Consider the following 26,264-nt stretch of genomic DNA (forward strand, 5'->3'; position numbering starts at 1 on the left):
TGGGTATATGAGCGCGATGGGAGACTAGAGGGTCTGTGCTGACCCAAGGTGATACTTTTCAGCCAGACGCCACCTACTCGACTTGAAAGTCCGTCCGTCATGAGGGGTGTGTGCGGCTTGAGGGAGAACGCTGTACTCGTGGCTTGATATGTGTACCAGACTACGGTAAGAACTAAGCGCTGCCGTGTTCCTCCCCGCCAAAGAGATGTTGCGTAAATCGTACAGCATGCAACCAATAACGCTGGCTGATATCAGCACTCTGTTACCACCACAGCGCAAGCCAATCGGTGTTCGGACTTGTGCGGCGTCGGTCATCGTTATTTTACTTATTCACCGTTTTAGACCCAACTTTATGTTCATCACGGACGGCCAAGGGGTCTGGACAATTAATGCAGCGGACAGATTAAGCTTAGCTTCGATACGAGAATCGTCATACGTTGATGGGTTGATGTAACTTATGGTGACAATGCGTTCGTAGTGCTCGTTCCACGGAATCGCTGTCAAATCAACTTTGCTGGAGTCCATCTGAACGACACACACTTCATCCCTTGGCCACCGACCGCCCGGGCGAGACCGTCATCTCTGCCACGCGTGGTGCAAGTAAAGGATGGACCAAGTGACTTTTGACCTTGTCTAAATCACACGACTTTTGCTTTTTGTACCTTTCTCACTTGTATAGCCATCTACCGTTCTGACATGAGCCATTCGTGATCGGTACTGGGTTCGACCTTGATCGGATTTTGAAACACCCACTACCAATACGACAACGACGACGCGACGAACGGACCCTCCTTGGCCCATCCCTCGAAAGTGAAACGAAACAACTAAACCTTGATCGATTCTCGTCTCGTCGCATTCTCCACGCAAGGACAAAGGATGTCGTCGTCGTCCCCGTCCCCGTCCTCATCCTCTACCCTCCCACCTACTCCTTCGACGAGCAGCAACAATAATCGCCCTTTCAGACCACCGTCCACGACTTCTTTACGACATTATCGAGGTCCAGCTTCGAGGACCGGTACCGGTACCGGTGTCAGCTCAAATACTGCAGGGACAGGCACTTCCCATTCACGTCGACAAAGCATTGACAGCCAAGCTTCAGTACCTCCCTCACCGATCACATATTTCCCAAATCCATCGACTTTCACCGCTGCCTCGTCTTCCAACAGCGGCAGTAACACTTTCGTCGCCACATCGCCCACGGTGACGATGTCATCTTCTCTTTCGGGGATATCGTCGACAGACGAAGAAGATGGGACGAGAACACCGAGGATGAGTTTGGTCAATCTCGATTCGGCAGCTTCGAGTCCGAGAATGCCTAGGGGAAGCGCTGCATTTGATCACAGAAGAAGAGCCAGTGGACAACAAGGATCATCGGCACCTATGAGTTCTCGAGTGTTGTCAACGCCAATAGGAGGATATGGGTCGACACGAGACTCAAATCCAGGTCTAGGACTTGGTCCGACACCTCTAAAGACCAGTAGGGAAGATGCTACTCTGGCTTCCCCCAGGAGGATATCTACTTCGAGAGCTTTACCGCCTCCCGCCACTGCTCTCCCTAGAAGATCTACTCCTCCTCAAGGTCTGCTCAATCCCCCAACTCACGAAGCATATTACTCCGCTTCGCAACCCAACACAGCAGCAACTCCTCGATTTAAAGATAGGGATCGTCAATCTCAGCGTTACCCTCACAGCACTGGTGCACATCACCAACATACTCTCTCCTCGCAAAACTATCCCTCGGCATCGGCTTACGGCCAGACACATACTCACGCCCGACATCTATCCGTTTCGTCCGCTATCAATGCTCCTCTTTTCGCCTCGACTACACCAACAGCGAACTCACCGCCGGGATCGGTGATTAGACGACTGAAGAAGACCGTTAGTGCGGTAGGACTCGGTTTGGGAAGACCGGAAAATTATGATGATGTGGGCATGTCAAGAAGAGGAGAGGAAAACGAGATGCTGGAGGATAATGAGGGAGAGAGAGCGAATGGTACGAGGGTCTGGTATAGGTGAGTGGGAGACCCTGCAGAGCACTGGCGTCCTCGGACGCAGAGAGAGGGACAGAGGATCGAAAAGCTGACATGTCGCAGCTCCTTTGTCACCATTGACTGGATACACGATGCTGTAAGCTTAGTGTCGCTATTCGAGCAAAGAGCTGCAGAGCTGATCTACACTGCTACCTTACAGATAAAAGAGTCCTCGCGAGTCAGACGACTTCGACATTCCGCCTCTCGATCTATCCGGGGCAAGATCGCCAACTCGTGGGATCGCTTACAAGGATGGATAGTCGTCACTCTCATCGGGATCATCTCGGCCTTGGTAGCATTCATGATCGTTCGTGCGGAGATGGCTCTATTTGATCTGAAGGAGGGGTTCTGTTCCACCTCGTGGGGAACGGCTAAGCGCTTTTGTTGTGCACCGCATCATCGAGCACCAACGGGGGGCGGAGAAGAAGAACCCTGTGGCGATTGGGTTGAATGGGGCGAGTTCTTCGATCCTCGAGAAAGGGGTGGTCCAGAAGGGGCTTGGGTATGGGGTGAAGCAGAATTCATAGCTTATGCTGTCGTTGCGGTAAGCGGACCAAGTCGTCGACCAATGCGACTGTCGATCGCTAAATTTGCATCCAGCTCGCGCTGGCGACTCTTGCTGCTTGCATGACTGTCTATCTATCCTCCTCGGCCCATCATACCACATCGAAGGACTCTACCTTTCTCGCGCCACTCGCCGAACCCAAATTATCATCCACCCCCTCAAAACCCTCCTCTCGCCCGTCCAGCGCCTTCGGAAACGGCAACGAGAGACAGCCCCTCCTCCACAACATTGCCAATGAACCAGTCACTCCTTTGGCCGAAGCATTTCCTAATCTCGAACCACCTCGCAAAGTCATGTTCTACGCAGCTGGATCAGGTATACCTGAGATCAAGACCATATTGAGCGGTTTCGTCATCCATGGATACCTGGGAGGATGGACTCTGATCACAAAGAGTGCGGGACTGGCCTTGAGTGTCGCTTCGGGCTTGTCACTAGGGAAGGAGGGACCGTTGGTGCACATCAGCTCATGCGTTGGGAACATCGTGTCGAGAATGTTCCTCAAGTTCGAGTGCAACGAAGGTCAGTTTGCACGCAACTGAATGTGACTTTCAAACTGACTCCAGCCTGACCTAGCCAAGCGCAGAGAGATTCTGTCCGCAGCTTGCGCAGCCGGTGTAGCTGTACGTCTTCATTTGCCTCCACTAACAATTCCAATCGCTGATCTGTGCTTTTTACAGGTGGCTTTCGGCGCACCCGTCGGAGGTGTACTCTTTTCCCTCGAAGAGGTTTCGTACTATTTCCCACCCAAAGTCATGTGGAGGAGGTGAGACATCGTATGTCTGCGCTCTAAGACTCATAGCTGATGAACGGTCATTAGCTTCTGGTGCGCGGCGGTCGCGGCGATAACACTGAAGACTCTCAATCCGTTTGGCAACGGCAGTCTGGTATTAGTGAGCTGATTTGTAGGCTGGTCGCTTGTATAGTGAAGAGGTTGACAATTGCTGTGTTGAAAAGTTTGCGGTCACGTACACGAAAGAGTATCATTACTGGGAGTACCTTGTCTTTGTCTGTCTTGGAATCTTTGGCGTGAGTAGTGAAACCAATGCGCGATGCAATGACGAAGCTAACCCGTGTCGCGCTTTGCGTAGGGCCTTTATGGCGCCATCTTTTCTCGGCTCAATATCATCTGGAGCAAGAACGTCCGCAACGGGACTTGGCTGAAACATCACCCCATTTCCGAGGTGGCAATGGTGCGTTGAGGTAGTCCTTTGACTTGTAATCCAACTTAATCGATGCTGACGCTGTCGATACGTAGGTGACAATCATCACAACCATCGTTTCGTTCTTGAATCCATACACGCGAATGGGTGGGACCGAGCTCGTTGCTAGTGTCAGTTGATGATTCATTCTGAATATCGCGGGGCCTTACTGATCTCGATTGATCATCTGCAGTTGTTCGAAGAATGCAAATCCTCGTCATCGAGCAGTCTTTGCGTCGACCATCCGCATCAGCTAGCTACTGTCATCTGGGAAGTCGCAATCGCGCTACTTATCAAAGGCTGTTTGACAATCGTCACTTTTGGAATCAAAGTACCTGGTGAGCTACAGTCTGCTTCCTTACTCATAATGAATGCGAGCAAGCAGTCCGCTGACCGACATCAACCCTTTGCTTTGTGTGCAGCGGGCATCTTCATTCCTTCTCTCGCTGTTGGTGCATGTTTTGGGAGGATTGTCGGGCATGCCATGGAATATATTGAATATGAATATCCCTCTTTGCCGATTTTCGACGTCTGCAAAGACACCGACTGTGTGGTGCCTGGTCTGTATGCTATGGTATGTTGGTAACTTGAATGAACTCAAACTGGAAGAGCTAATTGTGTCCGGACCTTAGGTTGGAGCAGCGGCAACACTTGCAGGAGTGACGAGGACGACTGTATCACTTGCTGTGATCATGTTCGAGCTCACCTCGACGCTCAATTATGTGGTACCAGTGATGTTGGGAGTACTTGTCGCCAAGACAGTCGCGGGTGCTCTGGAGAAGAAAGGGATATACGATTTGGTCATAGAGTGAGTAGACCAGACCTTGGTGGCGTGAGACGTACGACAAGGCTGTCACCATACCAAAATCTGGTAAAGGGGCTACCGCTGAAGAACTCTTCCCCCTTCAGCCTCAACCAACTCCCGTACCTCGATTCCAAACGCGAGTATCTGTGGGGCTCTCGACGTGCCTCGACCATAGCCAATCGATCCGTCCCTGTCCTCCGCACAGACAAGCAACACACTGTGCGATCATTGACAGGAAAATTGTTGGAGCTTGTGAGGTTAGGCATGGCAGATAGCGGTTTTCCGGTGCTGGTCAAGGAACAAACTGCGAGTCCGACCGGTGGAATGGGATTGGATGGTGGCATGGTTAGCGGGAGGGAGAGGAGCTGTTTGAGGATCGTTGGCTTTCTGGGCATGAGCGAATTGGAGCATGCTTTAGGTGAGTCTCACCCTGGCAATGAAGCTGGATAAGATGCTGATTCGAACTTGCTTTAGCTGAACTCTCCGACGAACCTGACGCTACCCTTAATCTCATGCCTGACGATGCGGACTCACAGACCCGGACGAGAAGCAGTGCCATGTCGATCTTTAGTTTTGCGGATAGTAATGTTGATGGAGGTTGGAGTCCTTACGACCTAAGTCGGTATATTGATAGGGTGAGTGTATTTCTGTGTCATCTCGTCTATATCCCATCCGTTCGTCGACAAGCAACAAACTTCTATCTCGCCCTTCTCACGTTGTGGGCGAGTTCAGAATGATATTTCAGTGCTGATGAGCCAAGGAATATAGGCACCCATCACGGTCCAGACTCATTCGCCATTAGAACTGGTTCAGCAGCTCTTTGTGAAATTGGGAGTGAGACAGATCATGGTGACCAACTCGAGAGGAGTTTTCCAAGGTGTCATCACGAAGAAGGAATGGTTGAATTTCCTGTCCGAACTGGAAGATGGCGACGAGGACTGACCTGCCTTCGAGGCGTTGTCGGAAAGGGATGCATATCGTCTCCCACTTACGGATAAGGAAGTGAGGTAGGAAGAGAGGTGGGACAGTAATTTTGTATGACGCTGGTCAGGACAGTACACGAATCTAATGACATTTCATGCCCGAACCAGACACTGTGACGATGAGCAAAGAACAACATACATGAAGTCACCGTAGTCCGACTCTAAACTATGATCTCTGCAATCACAAACGACGTGTGACTGATATATCACTGTGTCAAAACCACCATTCATCGCTTCTTCATCTTGTCGGGTAGAGGCAATACTTCGCCATCATCGGACAGGATACCGACTGGATCCATCTGTTTGACGATTGCTTGATTGGACGGATTATTGAGCATGAGATTTCTCACGCAGAACAGAGCATGTTCTCGAAGATCTAAAACGAGTCGTAACACAATGATCAATGCAGTTTCTTCATTATTTCCCTTTTGCCGAGTCCACTTCCGCTTCCGGCTCCGGGTAGAGACAGAACGGGATAGGGATAGAAGAAAAAAAAGATCGAACACACTCACATGGATTACTCTCATCAATCTCGGTCATGCTCAAGACCAATTCGACGCCACCGGCTTTTCTCACTTGATCGCCCGCGGACGTGTCTTCGTAACTGAGTATCCCTAGTGACTGGATTAGGTTAAGCTTGAGATTCGAGAATGGTCGGAGATGATCGGGTGGTTGCGAGTCTGGAAGTGGTTGTGAGCGGGGGTTGAGTCGTGGGAAGAAGGTGTCAAGTGATTTGAGCAGATCTGTTTCGTATTGAATATCAATGATGAACGGTCGTAAGTACCTGCGCCCACTAGTCTCGCAAACCAAAGCCGCTTCTATAAAGGGAGTACACGGTCTTGAAATGTATGGCACGGTCTAAGAGGAGATGAACGGCCCACTCACCAACAATGGGCTTCACAACACCATTCGTCTCATCTGGATCTTTCATCATCCCAACGATCTCTTCCTCCTCACTTCTTGTTTCCACCTCACCTCGATCTCTACTAGCTTGGAGAGTCAGACCAATACTACTCAATGCCTCTGAGACCAGTATCAGTCCCTCAAACACCTTGGGTAAGCGGGGATCGTCGACATCTTGCGCGATAGAGAACTGCGCGTAGGTCGATAATGTGTGAAAGAGCGGGATGAGGAAGGCATTGGGTGGTGTGGAGGACGACGTGCATGTAGTCGAGGATGTTGAGGAAGATAGATGGGAATCGAGTACTTTTAGCAAGACAGTCTGGTTGGGGGTAAGAGGTTCGGAGGGCGTTGAGAGTAGAGCGAATAGTCTGGGATGGAGTGCGAGGTTTATGATCGCGTTGAATATTGATGCGCTGTGAGGTATGCGACGAGAGGACCGATCAGGGCCAGAGAAGACCTTCACACATCCCGCAACTCTGCTCACCCAAGCTCGAACAGCCCGTCGTTCTTTTCCACCCAATCGTCCATCTTCCCTAGAACTTTCGCACACCATCTGACGCCTGTATCTCCGAGCAACAACTCTCTGTATGCTATCAATCAGCGGGGCACCGCTCTTCCGACCTCGCAAGCATATGGAGAGACACACGTACAGACGGGACGGGCTACCGCGTGTTGTGTTGTTCAGAAGATATAGTGTCGCATGATTCGTTTTGACGTCGCGAGAATCCAACAACCGTCTGAGTTCAAGGACGACCACGCGCGTTCAGTCATGTCACAGGGGTTCTGTTATGCGATGCAAACCCACATGATCACATCATCTTCACGTTTACCAGAAAGATATACTCGCAGGTATTTATCGGCCAGTCTGTCGGAGCCAGGATCAGGTGATGAGGGGGAGATGATGTTGGAGAGCAGTTGGGTGAGGACGGATTGTAGTGAGAAGACTGAGCGACAGTAAACAGGAATTATCGTCAATCGTCAGTGACGGCAATCGGTATAGCATGACACATCTTGTGGAAGCAAGGAGCAGTCTGACTCACAGCGTGGATCTTCGATCCTGACAAACGTAGTGATGTTAAACAACAGTCCTCGGATGGCAGCTTCATGATTTCTATCGAAGCAAAGCATATGTGTTAGACCTTATGTGCCCACGCAGAGGTGTGAATGACTCACGACGCTTCTTTCTGGAACGGTTGCAGACCTGCTACCAGATTCCGTTCAAACTTTCCCAGTGCGAGACCAAGAGCTATTCTCGAGTCCTCGGAAGCGAAAGATATGGTGATACTTGAGCTGGAAGAAGGGTTTGGCTCAAACGATTTGGCGAGCAAGTTCCAAAAGTCATCAAGTGAAGTGAAGATTGTTTCGTCGTCTTCTAAATCTACCAGATCCGCTCTAAATTGCGACGACGCCTCAGTCAGTCAACCCTTTTTCCATTGTTATTCGAGATGTAAGGGTCGCTTCGACGCACTCACCTCTCACCGAGATTATGAGCCAGATACCTCGCGACGCTCTCGACCTCACCAGCTACCTCCAAGCACAGCTCATCGGAGCATAACACAGCCTCTGCCCCTTGAGACAGAGTAGAGGCCAGGGCACCGATGGTCATGACGATTATATGCGTTGCGTTCGATGCATAAGAAAGACATCTGAAAGTACCGATTTTGCAGGTGGAACCAAAGAAAACGTTTGTGAAAGTGATTTGTTTGTGGGGCTCCGACACAGCCGTACCGTAACTTAAAAGATCGGTGAATCATAGCTGGGAGATGAGGTACAAACCATCTTGTAACTTATCCCTGTCTTGTCTCTTACATCTTTCTCATCTGCTTGCCTTCTTCTTCATTGAGGCTGCTCTCCCTCTCCTTGTGTATAGTCCACATCTCAAAATGTCCATGCCTCCGCCCCCTGCTCCCCCGCCTCGTTCACCATCAGCAAGCAAATCCCTGCCTCCCAACGACAATGTGCCCAGACCGCCCCCTTCCCCTTCAACCCTCTCAAGTCTCTCACCTTCACTCGCACCGAAACAACCACCGGTGGTCCTGGGTGTGTGTGCCATGGACGTCAAAGCTCGAAGTAAAGCGATGAGAGAGATTTTGACGAGATTGGTAGATATTGAGAAGGGTGGTGTGGATGTGAAGATCTTTGGAGATGTTGTCATTCTAGAGGAGGGTGGGTAAATTTCTTGGCGCTCACAGCTGTCCGACATACCTTCTCCCATTAGACGACCCTGATCACTGACATTTGGTAACAGATATACACCAATGGCCGCCAGTTGATGTGCTCATATCGTTCTTCTCGACCGACTTCCCGCTACCCAAAGCAATATCTTATACCCAACTTCCGAATCGTGCTCCACCCATCTCAATCAACTCCCTCTCCATGCAATCGTTACTATGGGACCGTCGACTCGTCCTCGCAATCCTCGATCATGTCGGTGTGCCCACACCTCGTCGGGCTGAGGTCTCTCGTGACGGTGGCCCTCATGTTCCAAGAGTATTACGACGGAAAGTAAGGAGAGACTTGGGTCTGGTCTTACCTGGACCTAAGGCTAAGGATGAGGACGAATGGGGGAAATTGGTAGTTCCAGAGAGGTGGGTAGGTAAGAGTAGGAAAGAGATCGTTCCGAGGGATAGAGAAGTGATCTTGAGAGAAGATGGTGATGCGATCATCGTTAATGGACAAGTTGTTGAGAAGCCCTTTGTGGAGAAACCGGTAGATGGAGAGGATCACAATGTCTATATTTATTATCGGGGCGGTGGTGGACGAAGGTTGTTTAGAAAGGTGAGTCCCTTTCCAATCGAAACAGCCACAGGGGCTCCAGTCCACTGAATTCACTCGTGTCGTGCAAATTACATCAGGTCGGCAACAAGTCAAGTGAATTTGACCCAAACCTATACCATCCTCGCACCATCGGCTCCTACATTTACGAAGAATTCATCAATGTCGACAACGGTGAGTGGGTTATTTGTATCGCTCTATATACAAAGTTGATCTTTCGCCCTTTCAGCTGAAGATATTAAGGTCTACACTGTTGGATCTCAATTCTCTCACGCCGAAACCCGAAAATCACCTGTCGTAGATGGTCTAGTCCGACGTAATGCAGACGGCAAAGAAACCCGGTTCATCACCCCTCTTACCGAGGCGGAGACTCAGTATGCTCGGGACGTCGTTGAAGCCTTTGGACAGAGAGTTTGTGGCTTCGATCTTCTTCGGTGTGAGGGGAAATCGAAGAGCATGGTCATCGATGTGAACGGATGGAGTTTCGTCAAGGGCAACCAGGTGTGTATTAAGATTTCAACGGCCAGATCAATGCTGACACCACTCACAGGCTTACTATGGTATGATACTCCTGCTGTTCGAGCTCATTCCGTGAGATGAGATTGCTGACCAGATGACGATATAGACAAAGCCGCCGAGATCCTTTCCGGAGTCTGTCAAATGGCCCGAGAACGAAAGATCCAAGGCCTCCAAGCAGGTTTGCCATCGATCGTCCCTCAAAGCGATCAAGCCAGCGGTTCTACAACCAGTACACTTCGCGCAACTATCACCGTCCTTCGTCATGCCGATCGTACGCCTAAGATGAAGCTCAAGGTGAGTCAGACTCGCTCTCTGATTGCATCGGACTTGACTGACATTTACATTCCGGTAGTTCTCGTTCCCAGCCCACGAACCATGGTCTCAACCTTTCCTCAGACTTCTCCGAGGTCATCGCGAAGAGATCATCCTTCGTGATACTCGCCAACTGCAGTTCATCCTTGCCGCGGCAGAGGAGTCCGCCAAGACTCCGGGAATTACACAAGAAGTGCTCACCAAGCTATCGCAAATTCAAGAAGCGTTAGGCAAGAAGATGTCTATGGCCGGAACGAAGGCTCAACTCAAGCCTAGCTTTGTGAAGAAGAAGGGAGAGAAGGAGAAGAAAGACAAGAAGGAAAAGAAAGGGTCTGATGAGGAGGACGAGCTGACTGAGACTGAGGGGAGAAAGAAGGTCAATGACTGGTTGAAGCGGGGTTCTGCAAGTCATCAGTCAAATGGCGAGTCAAAGGAGACTACAGAAGTTTTGCCTACTATTGCTTCGACCAGCAACGAGGGCATGGCTGCCCTTGACCATACATCGAAGGAACCCAAGACTCCGGAAATGAAAGGACATGCTCTACAAGAACACGATCCTGACATCCCCGACGGGTTGGAGAAAATGCAGCTTGTTGTCAAATGGGGTGGGGAAAGTACTCACTCTTCACGATATCAATCAAGGGATCTTGGCGATGCCTTCAAAAAGGTGAGCTGCAGGTTCTTCTCCAGCTTCAATGGCGATGTAAATGATGACGTTGATTCTTTCTGTAGGATATTATGATCATGAGTATGTGCTTACAGCTTTGTGATCAAGTTCTTCGCTGACGGCGATGACAGACAAGGATGTGCTCAACAATGTCAAGATCTACACATCTTCGGAGCGCAGAGTTATTGTACGTGACAACTTTAAAAACCGAATCCTAACCACTGTTAACGTGAAATGCAAATCTAGAACACCGCACAAATCTTCGCGCACGCGCTTCTGGGTGTTGAAGGCGGCGGAACATCACAATCTTCCGCTTCGAGTATCGCAAACGCGAGAAACCCGCCCGAGCCTTGTCCACAGATCAGTCACTTGATCCAAAGAAGGGATCTACTGGACGACAATAACGCTGGAAAAGAGAAGATGACAGAGGCGAAGAAGAAGCTCAAGGTGGGTGGTCAGATGGTGCAGCAATGGACATCGAAGAATCCGACGTTATCGGAAACTTTCCGTGGGCGTTGCTGATCGTTGTTTAACGAAATATAGATCTTGTTGAGAACTGGAGAAACAGAGAAACGACCTGATCTGGCGTGGCCTAAGTCCTTCAAAAAGGAGCCGGTCGAAGTTGTGAAGGTGTGTCTTGTTTTCCCTTTGGGCCCTCGGCTCAGATGTAGCTAATAATGACGTCCTCTGCAGGAGGTCATCGAGCAATTAACCGAGCTTCGCTCAATCATGCGAAAGAATTACGAGAACGGCAACGTCGAGAAGATCCCCCAACAAAGGTGGTGCAGCGGTGACAGTCCTTGGCTGTTTAGGGAGAGGTGGGAGAAGATCTTCGAAGACTGGGTGGGAGTCAAGCAGGAGAAGTTTGATCCTTCGAGAGTAAGTCGGCAGTAATGTCCGATTATACCGATAATGCAGGCTAAATGCACAAATAGGTGTCAGAGCTGTACGATAGCGTAAGTCCAAGCTGTCCTGAAAGTCTGACCTAATGGCTAAACTTCCATGCAAATGCAGATCAAATACGACAGTCTGCACAATAGAACTTTCCTGTTCGCAGTCTTTGACCCCGAAGGCAAGGGTCAGAAGAGCAAAGCAGGCGCGGAACACCAAGATCGACGTGAGCACAGCAGCCAGGTCTGTGTTCTGCAGCCAAAGCTGACGCGTGATTTGCCTTCAGGTCTACACGATTTGTATGCTCGAGCCAAAGCGCTCTTCGATCTCGTCGCGCCTCAAGAGTACGGATTCGACCAAGAAGAGAAGGAAGAGATCGGGATGCTCACCAGTCTTCCTTTACTTCGAAAGGTCTGGGAAGACTTGGACGAGGCAAAGACAACCGGAAAGTCTCTCGCTTGTTTCTACTTCACGTAAGTGGTCTGGTGTGGAGGCGCTGTAGCCATGCTGAAGGCGGCGGTCCGTCAACAGCAAAGAATCTCACATCACAACCTTTGTTCACCTCTTGCTCGCTTCTGGCCTGCCTTTCACAAACGTCCGGATTCCTGAGCTCGACTACTGCTCTCACTGCACCATCGAGCTGTGGGAGAAATCTTCGGGCAATGCTTCGACTCGTGGCCAGAAAGACTTCTCGATCAGACTGTCTATCAGTGAAGGAGCGCACAGTCCTGCAGTTCTTGACAGCAATGTCGATGCGGTGAGTTGAATTGCTGCAACGGGCTGCTTTGTTCAGTGCCTGTTGCAAAGGCTGGGGGATTTAGCTGATCACATCGCTATGCGTCACAGAGGCACAGCCTGACCGTCCAACCTAGGAAGAAGCTGTCTTCGCACATCGATTACGAGTTGGCCAGACAGTGTTTCTCCAAGCACTTCGACAAGGGTCTCTCGTTCTCGACTACACCGCTCGAGGGAGACGAGGTGTATCTCAAGAAATCCATCGAGGACGAGTCTGTGTTGCCTCTCTCATCTCTGCATCGAGGTGGGGAAGAAACTCCCCGTATGATCAGTTCGGCTAGCAGTGATAGAAGCCATACTGCTGGAGCCAGTGACGGGGGATGGTAGGTGCGAGGTCGTTGCCCTGATATGCATCTCTACTGGCCTGTCTTTGATTGTGGATGACCGAGGTCCTCTCTCCCCACTTGGGGACTGTGGTAACACTGGGCACTCATTCGATTCATTTCAATTCATTACTCTGTTCGGTGGAAGGGTCGCAGTTACGTAAGAATGCTTTCCTGACCCGGCGGCCATAGCGGTATGGTGATGACGCGCGTTTCTGCGTGTGGATGGTACGGCAGCAGAATGAATGATGATAATAAATCACACACACACTCGTTAGCCCGTTAGTAATGGAAAATGAATGACTGCTCGGCCACATTCAACACCTGGTGCTGGTGCTTCTGCTGCTGACAACATCGGATCACCCTCACATCCCTCTCATATCCGCATTCCTCATCGCTCGCTCAGTACGGGATATCTTCAGAAAGGCCATATACACTGTACGACTACTGCGAGATCATATCAGCCAAGCCCTTTGAATTTTGACCGTATCGCCGCGCCGAGCTGCAAAGTCATCCATTCAACTCTACCCCACCACGCAACTTGCCAGACTCGTTCTTCTCGACATACATCATATCAATCCATCGACCTCGGTCGAGACATACGTGGATAATCGTCACAACAAAATACACGAGTCTCTCAAGAACAAATATCGGGATTTCGTACAATCAAAGAGGATAATCTTACCCACTCGACAAGTAGCACGAGAATGGGTCTATTATCACAAGGGATGGGATCGTTGTCCCTCGACCGATCGAAATCCCGTCGGACCTCCAACGCATCGTCCATCACTGGTGGTCATGGGAAAGACGGCGAGACGCAGATCGACGATGGGGATCCTAATGATACTTCGACGTTGGACAAGGAGGAAGGGAATATCCTGGGAGCTTTGATCTCGCAACGTGAGTCTGAACGCATACTTCCACGTTTCGTTCATGTTCCCCGCCGTTACGGCAGATGATATGGGTGATGGGTGGCTGGATGGATGGTATGGGATGAGTGGGTGGGGGTAGGGAAGGTGAGAGACCTGCGATGTGTAGCTTGTGCGGCTGTGCGGCTGAGTGGAAAGTGGGAAAGACGGAGGGGCTATAAGCACTTCCCGGTCGGAATTTGTGGTGTCGGAGGGAATATACTATCCTGGAAGCACGGATTGCAACCACCGAGAATGGAGTTGCGGTCCACGACCCTGCAGTGCCTCTTACTCACTATGCTCACCCCCGCAGTACGCCCCGGTATGGACCTGTCCAAAATCGCCTTGCCCACCTTCGTCCTGGAACCTAGGAGTCTGCTGGAGAGAATCACGGACTTCTTCTCGCATCCTGAACTCATCTTCGGGTAAGTACTGGACATCACTCCTTCATTGTATCGTTTTCTGCGCGCGTGGGACGATCTTCTCTCGTGGTCATTCTTCCTCGACTAGGTCTTCATGCACCCTCGACCTCATGCCATTTTACCCGATGAGATAGCTATTGCTGATATAAGCATATTCTACAGCGTTGCAGACGATCCCGACCCCAAAGGCAGATTCATCAAGGTCATGACCTACTATCTCAGTGGATGGCACATCAAGCCCAAGGGGTGAGCTGTTTGTCTACATTTTTCAGAATACAGCACAGCTAATGGTTAACCAATGGAACAGCGTCAAAAAGCCGTGAGCTGCACCTCGTACCGTCTGAAAGCTGCAATACTGATCTGCCGTTTAGATACAACCCCGTTCTCGGCGAGTTCTTCCGATGTACCTATGTATACCCAGACGGGTCAGAAGGGTTCTACGTTGCCGAGCAGGTATCACATCATCCTGTGAGCCCACAGCTGCTCGTCCATCGAAAAGCGTAGAGAACTCACATCCGTGCAGCCTGTATCTGCTTTCTTCTATGTTAGCCCTAAGAACGGCCTTCTCATTACAGGAGAGCTTAAACCGAAGGTGAGCGCTATGTGTTCGCAGAGGATGGTGCGAATCAGCTGACATGTGAGCTCAGAGTAAATTCCTGGGTAACAGCGCTGCAACGATCATGGAGGGTGAGGACCGAATAAGATTATTGAAAAGACCAGAAGATGGAGAGTATTCGATCACCGTGAGTGGACCACCCAATCTGTCAGGAGACAGAGGCTGAGTACCCTTCAGATGCCAAACACCTATGCTCGAGGAATTCTGTTCGGAAAGATGTTGCTTGAGCTTTGCGACCTATCGACTATAAGCTGCGATGCTACTGATCACCACTGTGACGTGGACTTCAAGGCCAAGGTCAGTTCAGCGGTGACCTGTCTTGTACATTTTCGGCTGTGCTCACACTTTCCGTCATACAGGGCTGGATCTCTGGAGGCTACAACGTCATCAGCGGTAAGGTCACTGGGCCAGGAAAGACGGATGTGGGAGAGATCAGCGGACACTGGAGTTCGGCGATCGAATTTACGGACAAGAAGACCAAGGAAAAGAGAGTGCTGTTCGACCCTGCGAGGGCTAAAGTCGCACCCAAGGTCGTGCTGCCTGAGTCTGAGCAAGAGGAGTACGAGTCACGGAGGTAAGTGATGTTCTCGCTCATGGTGTCATCGGAAGGGGTTGACAACATCTGTTTCTTTTTGTAGATTATGGACCAAATTGACGGACGCGATCAAGTCAGGAGACATGTACGGAGCTACGGATGCCAAATCAGCTGTTGAAGACCATCAGCGAGAACTGGTGAGAAAGCGCGAGGCTTCCGGTGAGGGAGCTCCTCAGTCGAGATACTTCAAACACGTTGCCGGGGACAAATGGATGCCTAAGATCGATGTTGACAGGTGAGTGCGCTGTCGAATGGTGTCTCAAATGAGTTGAGCTCGGAGAAATTGACCTTAATGTATGTCTGATTTCAGCCTTCCCAAGGATCCCAGTGAGATGGAAGAAAAGGTCAGGAGATGGATCTTTGGTGACAAGAACCCTTTGGATTATGCTTCGGGCACGCCTCAACGCAGCGGTTCGGTGGTGTCAACCGGGTCAGCGACTGCGTCACCAGCCCAAGCAAAGGCTCCTGTCGCTTCCTCCGGAGCTAGTGTAGCTAGTACCAGCCCCACCCGCGCTGCTCCTCGTAAGTCGATGGGCGGTGAGATAACCCTCCGCTTCTGCATGGTAGCTGATTGTGTTGTATTTCAAAGCCGCCGTAACGACTGCTCCAGGTCCTCCTGTCTCTGGACCGAAATTCGACCACCCCATCTCCCCCAGGAAATGAAGAGACTGAGCTTGAGATCTGGCTAGTTGAGTTATGTATGGTGTATCCAAACATGCGCGCGTGCGTTGATGACTATGAGGATGAGATGAAACTGTAGACATATTATTCAGCTTTCTGCCTTTTGCTATGCTTTGCTCTGTGTTGACGTATACGTCTGCGCTTGATATATCCCATGCGTGATGAACGGGTAGGGAATATCGATCTTAGGAGAGGTCGATGTATGCAAGGATGAATGAATGGGTCACAAAATGCAACCAAAATCGTCCAATTGGATTTGACGAATTTTAATCCCGAACCGCTGCTGTCACTACTGTTGCTGCTGCGACCACTCGACCACTCACTCACATCTGTGGCCGTTATTGCCTTTTTACTCAACACCTCATGCACATCTACCCCATCGCATACAAACAACATGGTCTCATTAGCACGAACGATCCGACATATCAGAGCAGCGGGGTTCAAAGAATGGTTCAGGTCCATGACGTGAGTCTGTTCTTTCGGGTCGATACCAGACACATGATCGCGCTCGTCATTTTCACTACCGACCGAAGGGTGGAACCCTCTGGTCCTGCTATTGGTCGAATCGATTGAGACGGGAGTTTGGAACGATGTCAGAGCGGATCATGCGCACGCCACGCCCGAAGGGACGAGATGAACCCAATCTGTCATTGATCGTCGGGATGGTGTCAAGCGAAATGATGAAGAACGTCGAGAACTAACACCTCTCGTCTTTTCTTTTTCTTTTCTTTTCTTTGCTTTGCTTTGCCCAGTTATATCGGAGACGCCAAGTACGGTAAACATGTGGGAACCGATCAGTTCGGGAACAGATATTATGAGAACCTGAACCCATCCGAGGAGATCCCAGGTGAGTCGAGTCGGGGACAGGTCCGACTGATCGAGGTGGGCAAGCTGATTTGGGTTGTTTGGGACCAACAGGTCGACATCGATGGGTATGTTTTTGACGGTCGTCTTACTATCTCTGAGCAAATGAGGCGGCAAGATGTGATGCTGACGATCGAATGGTCCCTTCATTCGCTTCAAACCCCCCCTCCCTCCCCCCGCCCGCCCACTTCTCGTTCGCCACGATCTGGTGACAACGACAAATCCACATACTCTCCAACCTTGCTCTCATTTGTAACTCGACCTTCTCCACTCGACTTACATCCCCTTTCTCATCCGATCGCTCATCTAAATCCTATCGCTTATCACCTCCACACCCACACCCGTGTATCGTTGACGTTCTCGCCCCCCCGCCTCTCGCTTCCGCTCTCACCCTCGCAGATCGACTTCTCCCAAGACGACTTCAACGCGTCCCAAGTACCTCCCGAATGGCACTCTTGGCTATCTCACATCCGACACTTGCCGCCTAACGAAGATCCTATCATCAAACAATGGACACCTACTTGGAAAGCTGTGAGTGTTTGCCCGTTCCGACGTCATGGTGGAGAAACCGGAGAGGAAGGAAGGGTGCGGTGGATCTGTCATTTGTTTTGTGAGGAAGGCATGCCAGAGGGAAGAAGGGCGAGGTTTTGACCTACCCCTTTGATTTGGATGAAGAGATTGATCGAGGCATGCAGGAGGACGAGACGAGGAGAGACAGAGACACAGACCGGGCGGATCTCGGAGTCGCTGTGAACAACTTGTCCCGTCCTTCATCAAGCCCCCGGCCGTCGCACCGGGCTCCCACTCGGGGCGGGACACCAAACCCCAACGCAAGAATTGTCACTGATACCTCTCCCCTTCCTTAGGCTTTCGTCGAGAACATGACAGGTACCAGAGGATCGTTCAAGACTTACTCTACTACTGCACCCAAGATCAGAGCCTGGGATCCCGTCGTCAAACCGCGAGTTGGAAGCGGAAGCGGTGCCAGTCCCAGCGCTTAGACGTTCAGGAATTTGAGATACATCTCATTGCGAGTATGGCTCAGAATATGGATGATGCATTCCTCGCATGACTAGACTGATTCATGCCTGACATGATCCGATTATCCGTACCCGAAAAAAGCCTTCGCGAGAGATATGGATGATTAGACAAAAGCATGAGATCTATCGCTCAATTCCCCCTGTATCCTAAGCCCCATCGAAACCCCCCCCCCCCCCCTCCCCTCCCCTCTGCTACTCCCTCCCTCGACGACCATCCCTGGCAGCTTCGTCCTCTTTACTCCCGGGTGCTGGTGCCCCGCCCGAATTATCCCTCATAGTCTGCTCCAGCTCATCCTGCTCCGCCACCTGTAATCTCCTCATGGCAGCTTCGCCCAATTCGGCGAATGTGATGCCGCACATACATTGTTTGCTCGTGGGTGGTGAAGAAAGGATGGCATCGATGTTCTCTTGAGGTGTCCGATGGGCATCGTCGTCTGTCAGGAAGCAGCTGATCAGCATGGGTTCCGCAGACAAGCATTCCACTCGATGGCGTGCGTGCGGCCAACTCACAGGTAGGCAGATTGAGAGCACTCAACGTGCAGAAACACTGTTCGTTCAGAGATAATCAGCTTGCAATCCTTCGTCGTCACCCCTTCTCACCGCGAGGATCTCGGACAAGAGAGTGCTCGAACTGACCGATGGTATCAATACTGGTAATTTCACGGACATCATTCGCAGTTCTCCTGGACCATCGATCTTTCCACCGCTGACATCTTGACCATCGAGGGAATAGAAGACCTGGAAGAGGAATTCATGTGTCACTCTGATCGGAGTGATTGTGCTGTGTCATCAGATGTGAAATGTCAGTGTTGATCCCAGGCGTCTCGTCGCAAGACGCTCGCGAAAAGTTTGGTAAGAACAAACCCACCCTTCACTGGTACTCGGTCTGATCTTATCGTGATTTGGCATTCTAGCCACCGCGCGGATCTTCCAGCCTTCCTCCACACTTCCAGCACCTCCGGCCTCGGGTCCCCTCCACAAGCTCTCCATCTCCCTGCTGGGGAATCGATCACCGGGTCTGTGAGGTCTGCCCACCTGATACAAGACGTGATGTCTCGGTGTTTCTGGAACGATGGAAGGTTCGTTTGGCGTACGAGGTGAAGTGATCTTGTAGTGTTGTACAAGCACTAGTCGAGCAAGGAAGATTGTGGCGCAAGGAGAAGGAGCTGGTAAGGTGATTGACAGTAGTATCACCGAAGAAATGGCGAACTGCAACACGGGAAGAACGAGGGTAAGAGATGGTCCGACTTCACCGTAGGAGGATTAAGCGACTCACCACGTCCGAACTAGCGCTGAATCTCCATGTGCCTAGACCGTTCACAAATCCCTCTTTTCTCAGATCCAAGACCGAAACACCTCCTGTCGAGCTTGGTACAGCATGCACGAGGACGTGTTTCGAGGCGAAGAGATCGCCTTTCAACCAACCGGTCTTCTCCGACCTCTCTTTAGGAGAAGCCATCAGAATCTCCGATCGTCGATCTTCCTCGACTCCCGGAGATCCAGAGTTGAGATTCAGAGGAGGAATCCTAGGGCTGGTGTTGATATCCATGGACTGTCGTCGTGTGTATAGACCTCCAAAGGAAGGACTACCTTCCCCAACAGCTATAGCACTCGCTCCCCCATTTTGATCTTCGAGCGACATATTACCCAATCCCAACAGACTCTCCCGAGAAGCATTTCCACCTCTGCTGCCGAGACCTCCTGTGCTTGCCGTCGCGATCTTGTCTGACCGAGCGATGACTCGTTCGAAATCGCCCACGTTAGGGATCTCGGGATTCAGATTGGGTACCGGAGAGCCCTTGAATATGGACGAGAATGAGGTGGAGGCGGGTACACCTTCGACTCGAGCCGTGAGGATGTATGAGACTCGACCGAATTGATGGTAATCGGTTGTGGCCAGTGTAGCAGGCAGAAGCAACGAGAAACTGAATCTGAAAATTGAAAGCCAAACATGATTTATCAGTCGTCCGAACGGTAGATGGACCTCTCTCAGTGACATACGATTGTGATCCCTTTTCTAACCATATACCTTCCGCATCTCCACTCAGTATCTCTACACCTCGCTCGAAGATCCCATCCTCTTCCCAGCCTCTTTGGCCCATATACAGTCTGCAAACGCTCTGTATACCGACAGATATCGCCTGTACTCTCCTCCGTTCTTTCATGGTCACCTCGAGAGCACCAGCGAGGACCGTATCTTCTGTTGGGGGTTCTCTTTCCGCTCCGCCCTGTTCGAGTGGGTGGAGCTCTAATGTTCGTGGTGGACGAACGAGGTTGACCCCCCTGCGGTAGAAGTGCCAAAGTCAATATCAAAGTCTTCTACGTTGCAGTCGTGGATAGAGAGAGGGAACGGAGCCACGTACCATGCTGGCACATGTATCTTCAGCGTCCCTTTGGCAGAGTGCGGCTGAGGACTACTGGATCTCAGATAGATGGGCGGTGGGACCCTGGGTCTCTCATCGAGGACCAAGGGGTTGACAGAAGGACTTCGATCGAGCGACGAACGGGCGTAGGAAGGAGGGGGTCTTGGTGATGATCCTCTACCTCGGGGTGAATTGGGTCCTGCTCTGGGATTGGTCGCTGGGGAGCTCGAACGGCGTGACATTGTGGAAGAGATGGACCGCTCAGATGAGACAATAGTGATGAGGTTGAAGGCGGGAAGTTATGTGTCTGCCGCTTATCTATAACATGGGAGGTCGGGGTTTGTCGAGTCGTGTTCGAGTCAATCAGAGTCGGGTGCAAATAAAGGAATGATGCTACTATGGTACAAAATACTCGTGACGAACAGAGATGAAGATGGTATCCACGTCCGAGTCGAGTCAGCGGTTTATATACACACTCATCCACTCATCCAAGAGCGAATCGAAATCAAACGGACAGAAGAGGATAGCGGACCGAGTGGACTTTTGACCGGGAGCCCAGACTTTTTGACTTTTGATTTGATTTGATTTCAGGGTATCATTTTGTATCTGTGATCGACCGACGTTGACCAGAGATTCCTTATCTTTCTCCTAATCAGCCAATGACAGAATCAATAATCACATGCTGACGGTCGCGACCTTCTGGTCTCTAATTGGCGCGCAGAGTATGCATTGGCACATGAACATCCATCAGTCCATCGAGCGAGCAGCTGGAGTGACGGTAAACAAGAGCTGACTCGATCCATACATCATCAGCTTGACCCATCATCGTATTGAGCCCAATGCTTTCGAGTCGTATCATATTGGGATCCCGTACGGGTAGACGCTGCAGGGGTGGATTGATAATCGTCCCTTTCAGGTAACGTCATGTACCGTTTTTGCCGGACGAGACCGGACGACCGAAGGCTTCGTGACCCGAAACAGTGCCATCATCCGAGATTCAAGGATCAGTCAAATCAAAATGGACGATGCTGACTGCTACTGCTCGACTGAAACATGTAAGACACGACCAATGCATGTGAATCCCCCTCGAGACCGTGTCAGACCCCATCACCAAACGATCGAAAAGACAGGCAGCTCCCCTCGGTCCCCGAAAATAACCCAATAAAGGGCTCTGACAAGACTTGGGTATAAGCGTGCGAATGCTCCTGTTTTGCTGCCGCATCCCCCGACCGGATGGCAATGGAGAAAGAGAAGAGAACTACGAGATGGATCGATGATACAAATGGAACGATGGGCTTAGAAGATTCGCTGAGGCTTGCCCATAGTCGACTTGATGGTAAGCGACTGGATGTTCTGCCACTGTGAGGGGGTCAGCAAACATTCGTTTTTTTTTTTTTTGTGATATCTTGAGAAACCAAAACTCGCCTGCTTCTTCAAAAGCGAGATCAAGAAGTTGATGGACAACATGGTGTTCTGCATGATCTGGTCCTCCTCCATGTTGACGTGGCCGATGGCGACACCGAGACAGAGAACCTTCTTAAGCTGGAACTTGATGGTGGATCGAACCTCGACGATCTTTCGGGTGAGGTCCTCAGAGTGAGAGACGGGGGTGGGGAATTTACCCGCCTTGGAGAGACCGGGACCGAGTAGACTGAAGCGCGGTAGTCAGCGAATGTGACACCGATTACCGTGTTCCCAACCGCTTTCCAACTCACCGAGGAATCTGCTTGATGAGAGCTTCGGAAGCAAGGAAAGCGTCGTACTTCTGGGCGAGCTTCTTGACGAGCTTCTTGTTCTTGTTGAGCTTCTTCAAGTCCTCAACGGTCATGAAGGGGAGCTCCTCATCAAGCTGCTTGGCACTGGTCTGGTAGTCAGTAAAATGTTGCTGCAACTGCGCAAACCGGACAATTGCTCACCGGTCAACGTCCATAGCGTCGGCCAAAATGCAAAGAGACATCCTGGGTCGGGGGACGTGGGGGAGCTTGACGGTACCGGACTGAATAGGAAAAAAGCAATGAGCACAAGTTCCTAAACTCGAGGATTCCGCTGCTGCAGCATCTTCTTCCCTGTCTGCCTCAATGCCGTCGCTGGCTGGCGACCTCTCTACCTCGCGCAACTATGCCGAGAACACTCACGAATCGCTTGTCCCTCTGGGGGTCGTAGTTCTTCAAGCCGATCTGGAGCTCGATGGTCTCGACAAAGTTCCTCTTCTTCCCGCCAGCCTCCTTGTGGTGTTCGAGGGAGGACTGGGCAAGAAGGGTCTTGATCGACCCTCGCACGCTTGATGCCTGGAGCTTGGACATTGTGTTTTGCTGTTGATCAGGCCGGAATAGGGTCGATTGTTGATGGTTGGAGAACAAGAGGGAAAGAGCAGGACGATGTAAAAAGAGGTTGAAATTTGAGGTCTGCTACGGTGCGGTGAGAGCGAGTGTAGCTGGCGGCGGTAGTTGGGAGGTGTGGTTTTCGTTTGGGCTTTCGGTGTTTTCCATTGTTCGGGGTTTTACCCATAGCGGTGTGGCACATTTGATCCCGTATCCGTCTCGACGTCTTGGTGGTTCCGGATTTCGATGCATGGTTGGTAGTTCCAGGTCGCATCTATTGCATAGTGACTGAAGCGTTGTGACGTTGCACATACTATATATACCATATATCAAGCAAGCAAGCAATCATCAAGCAACACAACCCGACATCGAAATACACACTGACCAGCATGGCATCTCGTCTGCCTTCATTCCCACTTCTCGCACGTCGATCGAACCCTTCCATCCTACCCATCTCACCCACACGGAGCGGTAACAACAAGCCCAAATCACTCCAAAAGACAAAACGTACCTTCAAGCCCAACCTGACGAGGGTCGATTGGCCCGTGACGCTCCTCGGCGGTCTGGTACCTCTTGAGAGGGAGGCGAGTGGCAGTGCGTTGCCAAAGTTGAGGGGGGTGAAAATGCAGATGAGAAGGATAAGAGACGTCGAGAAAGCTGGTGGTATCGAGGGGTTGTTGGTGAGTTGATGATGACGATGATGATGATGGTGGTGGTGAAGATTTCTCGGAGCTTGCGATGTTCTATCTATCCACTTGACTGCTCTGCAAGATCTTCCATGGCAGACGGGAACAATCGCTGATGTTCGCTATCGTACGACCACAGCTCTCAAGACGTTCGAAAGACCTCACACCATTTGGTGCGGCGCTGCGCTCACGGGTATTTGAACACCTGCATCAGATCAAAGCCGATCTGAAAGCCGAGAAGGCTTTGATGAGAGACGGAGGAGGGTTGGAGTTGGGCGGTCCGGACCTGACTTCGGATAGAATAGGGAGTGAAGGTCTGGGAGAGGAGAGACCGCTCGTTGAGGGAAGATAGCGTTGGGAGGATAGATGATGCAACAGCAGTGTACACTATCAAGTATCCTCAGGACATGAGCGCCCTTCAACCTGGATGTCGGTGTTGTCGGAGTCAAGACATCAACCGCTGGGCGCTTCGACTACCTCATCGACGACAACAATCGCGATCGTGCGATCGACCTTGGGTTCTTTCTTGCCCTTGATCCCATCATGAAAGCCCCCGACCAGGGCGCGATACTGGCCGTCGCCTCTGAATATCAGTCACGCCCGTCACGAGCTTGACATATAGATCATTTGCAGCATCAATCAACGCGTGGCTCCCAGACAGTTGCACGACGCCGGCTCTCAACGGCGATACAGCTGTCAAATACACAAAGGACCAGTCCTTTGTCCTTCGATTGCCCTGAAACGTCCATGTCCGATCGACCTTTGTGATATTGACTTGGTGACAATATCTGATATTCGTCTATTGCCAACATTTGCCATTCATTCTACCGTCTCAACAGACTGTGTCCATAGTGGGATCGTATTGTTTCACAGAACTGACCATACCTCGTTCGCCCCAGTACTCACCAAAGGTGATTCGATGACAACGATACCACTATCTCACTTCAGATCGTAGTGAAGGAAAGTTGCGCCACCATTGGGCCTAGAATACCATCAGCGTATCCTGCCCCGAACTGCACCTCTTGCCTCTGATCGAGATGTTTCACTCTCCTCATCTCCTACTGCCCCTCCTTCTCCTATCCTCAACGGTGTCGGGCCAAGACGACCAGTTGACCTGTCCCGACGGTGATCTGACCGCTTATCTCATCGCTCTGATCGACACTTTATACTGGAACGGTCTGACCACGTTCGAAGAGCTCATCGTCCATCTCTCCGAGACTGATGCAGGGTATGATCTCCTCCATTCTCTGTACTCATCAGGGTCAAAGACGACGATCTTGGTCCCTACAGATTCGGCATTCCAACAAGCGGGTATCTGGCCTCCCTTCGATACTCCTTCCTCCTTGTCAAACTCCTCTTCTGGTCCCTCTAGCTCTGGACAAGCAGGAGGTAGTGACCCTGACGATTGGTTGGTGGACTTACTATCTCTACACACCCTTCAAGGCGATTGGTCTTTCGATTCCTTACCGTCGAACGGGGGAAATGGGATAACATCAACGTGGCTCAGTATGAAAGATGAGATGAATGATACATCGTCCCAGAGTCAGGCGTTCCAAGCAGTGGCGATGAGAAGAGGACAGGATGGAGCGAGTGTCGTGATCGATGGATGGTGGGGCAATGGAACGACTTGGAGCGGACCGGTGAGGAATGGTGGTGATAATGGGGTTCTGGATAATCTCGTCCTATTACCGGTTAATGAGGTGAGTGAACGCGCTCTGGGGCCCTACAAGCTGACCATTCTTCGTGTAAACCCGCAGGTCCTCTCATCCCCGCCCAATCTATCAACCGCATTGACGGCCACTGGCCTCTCCAACTTCTCCTCGGCGCTGGACGTCGTAGGCGTCACCGATGATCTTGGACGGTTGACAGGTGGCGGGTTCACGGTGTTCGTGCCTGTTGATGAGGGATGGACAGATGATGTCAAGGCGATGATGAATGATGAGAAGGCGGCGAGAGCGTTGGTGAAGAGTCATGTGAGTGGGCGCGACAGTTGACTTATCATTCCTCCTTGAATCAAAGTACTTGAGAGATGGGGCGCTGTCACAACGTCTCTTCTGTACCATCTCCAAACAAACAGTTCTGCTCTACGGAACCAGCAGACTCTACTCGCACCTCTTCGACGAGGCTTCATCTCGCCTGATCTCTTGCAACTCACCATGAACGTGGCTGACCTCTCTGTCAACGCAGTATTCTACAAATTACACCCTGTACTCACCCGCCTGGTCTTTGTCCTCCCAGCCATTCGTACTCACCCTCGACTCGGGCTTGGACTTGACTATAAGTCTGAGTTCGGACGGTGTCTCCTCCATCGTCACTTTAGGTTCCGAAGAGCCACCAAACCAACCACAAAGCCGACAATCACAAGTACAGGCAGAGGAGAACTCTACCAGTGTGAGCACCGCTAAAATATTGAAGAGTGACATAACGCTTGAGAATGGGGTGATGCATGTGAGTCTGGTCAATTCCGCCTCTACTTTCTCTCTCTGTTGTTGAAGAGAACGGTTCTCCGCCTTTTCGATGTCGAACAGGGCGCTCTTTCTCTCTTCCGCCCTTTTCTTATCTGCTCCTTTTTTCATGCGCTACTGTATGTGTAGAGTTTGCTGAGCCATGTCTCAATGTCCCAATTTGAAATCCCAGGTGATCGACACCGTCCTCGTCCCACCCTCGCTCAACGCAAGTGCGTCAAATACCACAAACACCAACACTTCGTTGCCTAGCTCAAATACCACTACTACTTCATCGCCCACTGAGGTTAAAGTTGAGACGAATACCACCGCCTCTCAATCTGGCCATGCGGAGAAGGCGGCACGAGTTGATAGAGAAGGAGTGAAGATCCGAACTTTGGTAGCTCTTGGTCTGGCCGTTCTTAATTGGGGTTTGCTTGCTTGATCACTCCGTACCTGTAATTGACGAGCCATGTTTACAGCATTTTCTCCTCATTTTTTTTAGATACAACACAATCCGGATGCAGAGCTTTAAGCTCAATCCAGTCCAGCTGCAG

The 26,264-nt window shown here is 51.0% G+C and overlaps 9 protein-coding genes across 9 annotated transcripts; 6 read left to right on the top strand and 3 right to left on the bottom strand.

Annotated features, from left to right (window-relative positions):
- Positions 1-876: 876 nt before the first annotated feature.
- IAR55_003567 (uncharacterized protein) lies at positions 877-5,541 on the top strand (the record flags this gene model as incomplete). Its single annotated transcript, XM_066946674.1, has 16 exons — positions 877-2,012; positions 2,094-2,127; positions 2,191-2,574; positions 2,631-3,114; positions 3,169-3,215; positions 3,273-3,358; positions 3,413-3,485; positions 3,550-3,621; positions 3,684-3,785; positions 3,851-3,925; positions 3,988-4,132; positions 4,217-4,368; positions 4,427-4,602; positions 4,704-5,017; positions 5,074-5,234; positions 5,368-5,541. 16 exons carry the CDS (start codon positions 877-879, stop codon positions 5,539-5,541), a joined length of 3,615 nt encoding a protein of 1,204 aa, XP_066803066.1.
- Positions 5,542-5,809: 268 nt separating this feature from the next.
- Positions 5,810-8,091, bottom strand: IAR55_003568 (uncharacterized protein; the record flags this gene model as incomplete). Its single annotated transcript, XM_066946675.1, has 9 exons — positions 5,810-5,958; positions 6,095-6,325; positions 6,468-6,898; positions 6,970-7,068; positions 7,136-7,222; positions 7,291-7,429; positions 7,526-7,596; positions 7,659-7,877; positions 7,958-8,091. 9 exons carry the CDS (start codon positions 8,089-8,091, stop codon positions 5,810-5,812), a joined length of 1,560 nt encoding a protein of 519 aa, XP_066803067.1.
- A 277-nt stretch (positions 8,092-8,368) lies between these two features.
- IAR55_003569 (uncharacterized protein) lies at positions 8,369-12,771 on the top strand (the record flags this gene model as incomplete). Its single annotated transcript, XM_066946676.1, has 17 exons — positions 8,369-8,651; positions 8,734-9,263; positions 9,341-9,434; positions 9,490-9,761; positions 9,811-9,820; positions 9,886-10,073; positions 10,132-10,758; positions 10,824-10,839; positions 10,890-10,945; positions 11,005-11,205; positions 11,302-11,388; positions 11,452-11,637; positions 11,694-11,714; positions 11,773-11,875; positions 11,936-12,122; positions 12,181-12,406; positions 12,496-12,771. 17 exons carry the CDS (start codon positions 8,369-8,371, stop codon positions 12,769-12,771), a joined length of 3,363 nt encoding a protein of 1,120 aa, XP_066803068.1.
- Positions 12,772-13,474: 703 nt separating this feature from the next.
- Positions 13,475-15,971, top strand: IAR55_003570 (uncharacterized protein; the record flags this gene model as incomplete). The annotated part of the gene is made up of 12 exons (XM_066946677.1): positions 13,475-13,667; positions 13,989-14,100; positions 14,260-14,343; positions 14,405-14,416; positions 14,469-14,565; positions 14,621-14,689; positions 14,745-14,840; positions 14,891-15,010; positions 15,073-15,287; positions 15,352-15,543; positions 15,619-15,830; positions 15,898-15,971. 12 exons carry the CDS (start codon positions 13,475-13,477, stop codon positions 15,969-15,971), a joined length of 1,476 nt encoding a protein of 491 aa, XP_066803069.1.
- A 412-nt stretch (positions 15,972-16,383) lies between these two features.
- Positions 16,384-17,854, top strand: IAR55_003571 (uncharacterized protein; the record flags this gene model as incomplete). Its single annotated transcript, XM_066946678.1, has 5 exons — positions 16,384-16,454; positions 16,742-16,836; positions 16,908-16,921; positions 17,253-17,384; positions 17,720-17,854. 5 exons carry the CDS (start codon positions 16,384-16,386, stop codon positions 17,852-17,854), a joined length of 447 nt encoding a protein of 148 aa, XP_066803070.1.
- A 231-nt stretch (positions 17,855-18,085) lies between these two features.
- On the bottom strand, positions 18,086-20,498 carry IAR55_003572 (uncharacterized protein; the record flags this gene model as incomplete). Its single annotated transcript, XM_066946679.1, has 7 exons — positions 18,086-18,327; positions 18,404-18,440; positions 18,530-18,674; positions 18,762-19,102; positions 19,170-19,824; positions 19,895-20,176; positions 20,257-20,498. The coding sequence occupies 7 exons, from the start codon at positions 20,496-20,498 to the stop codon at positions 18,086-18,088; spliced, it is 1,944 nt and encodes a 647-aa protein (XP_066803071.1).
- Positions 20,499-21,552: 1,054 nt separating this feature from the next.
- Positions 21,553-22,559, bottom strand: IAR55_003573 (60S ribosomal uL1 domain-containing protein; the record flags this gene model as incomplete). Its single annotated transcript, XM_066946680.1, has 5 exons — positions 21,553-21,615; positions 21,682-21,907; positions 21,972-22,115; positions 22,173-22,252; positions 22,392-22,559. 5 exons carry the CDS (start codon positions 22,557-22,559, stop codon positions 21,553-21,555), a joined length of 681 nt encoding a protein of 226 aa, XP_066803072.1.
- A 407-nt stretch (positions 22,560-22,966) lies between these two features.
- Positions 22,967-23,615, top strand: IAR55_003574 (uncharacterized protein; the record flags this gene model as incomplete). Its single annotated transcript, XM_066946681.1, has 2 exons — positions 22,967-23,257; positions 23,403-23,615. The coding sequence occupies 2 exons, from the start codon at positions 22,967-22,969 to the stop codon at positions 23,613-23,615; spliced, it is 504 nt and encodes a 167-aa protein (XP_066803073.1).
- A 685-nt stretch (positions 23,616-24,300) lies between these two features.
- IAR55_003575 (uncharacterized protein) lies at positions 24,301-26,152 on the top strand (the record flags this gene model as incomplete). Its single annotated transcript, XM_066946682.1, has 4 exons — positions 24,301-24,963; positions 25,021-25,236; positions 25,451-25,711; positions 25,901-26,152. 4 exons carry the CDS (start codon positions 24,301-24,303, stop codon positions 26,150-26,152), a joined length of 1,392 nt encoding a protein of 463 aa, XP_066803074.1.
- Between the last annotated feature and the right edge of the window lie 112 nt (positions 26,153-26,264).

This window comes from Kwoniella newhampshirensis, chromosome 6 (genome assembly GCF_039105145.1).
Source record: "Kwoniella newhampshirensis strain CBS 13917 chromosome 6, whole genome shotgun sequence".
NCBI classification, from domain to species: domain Eukaryota; kingdom Fungi; phylum Basidiomycota; class Tremellomycetes; order Tremellales; family Cryptococcaceae; genus Kwoniella; species Kwoniella newhampshirensis.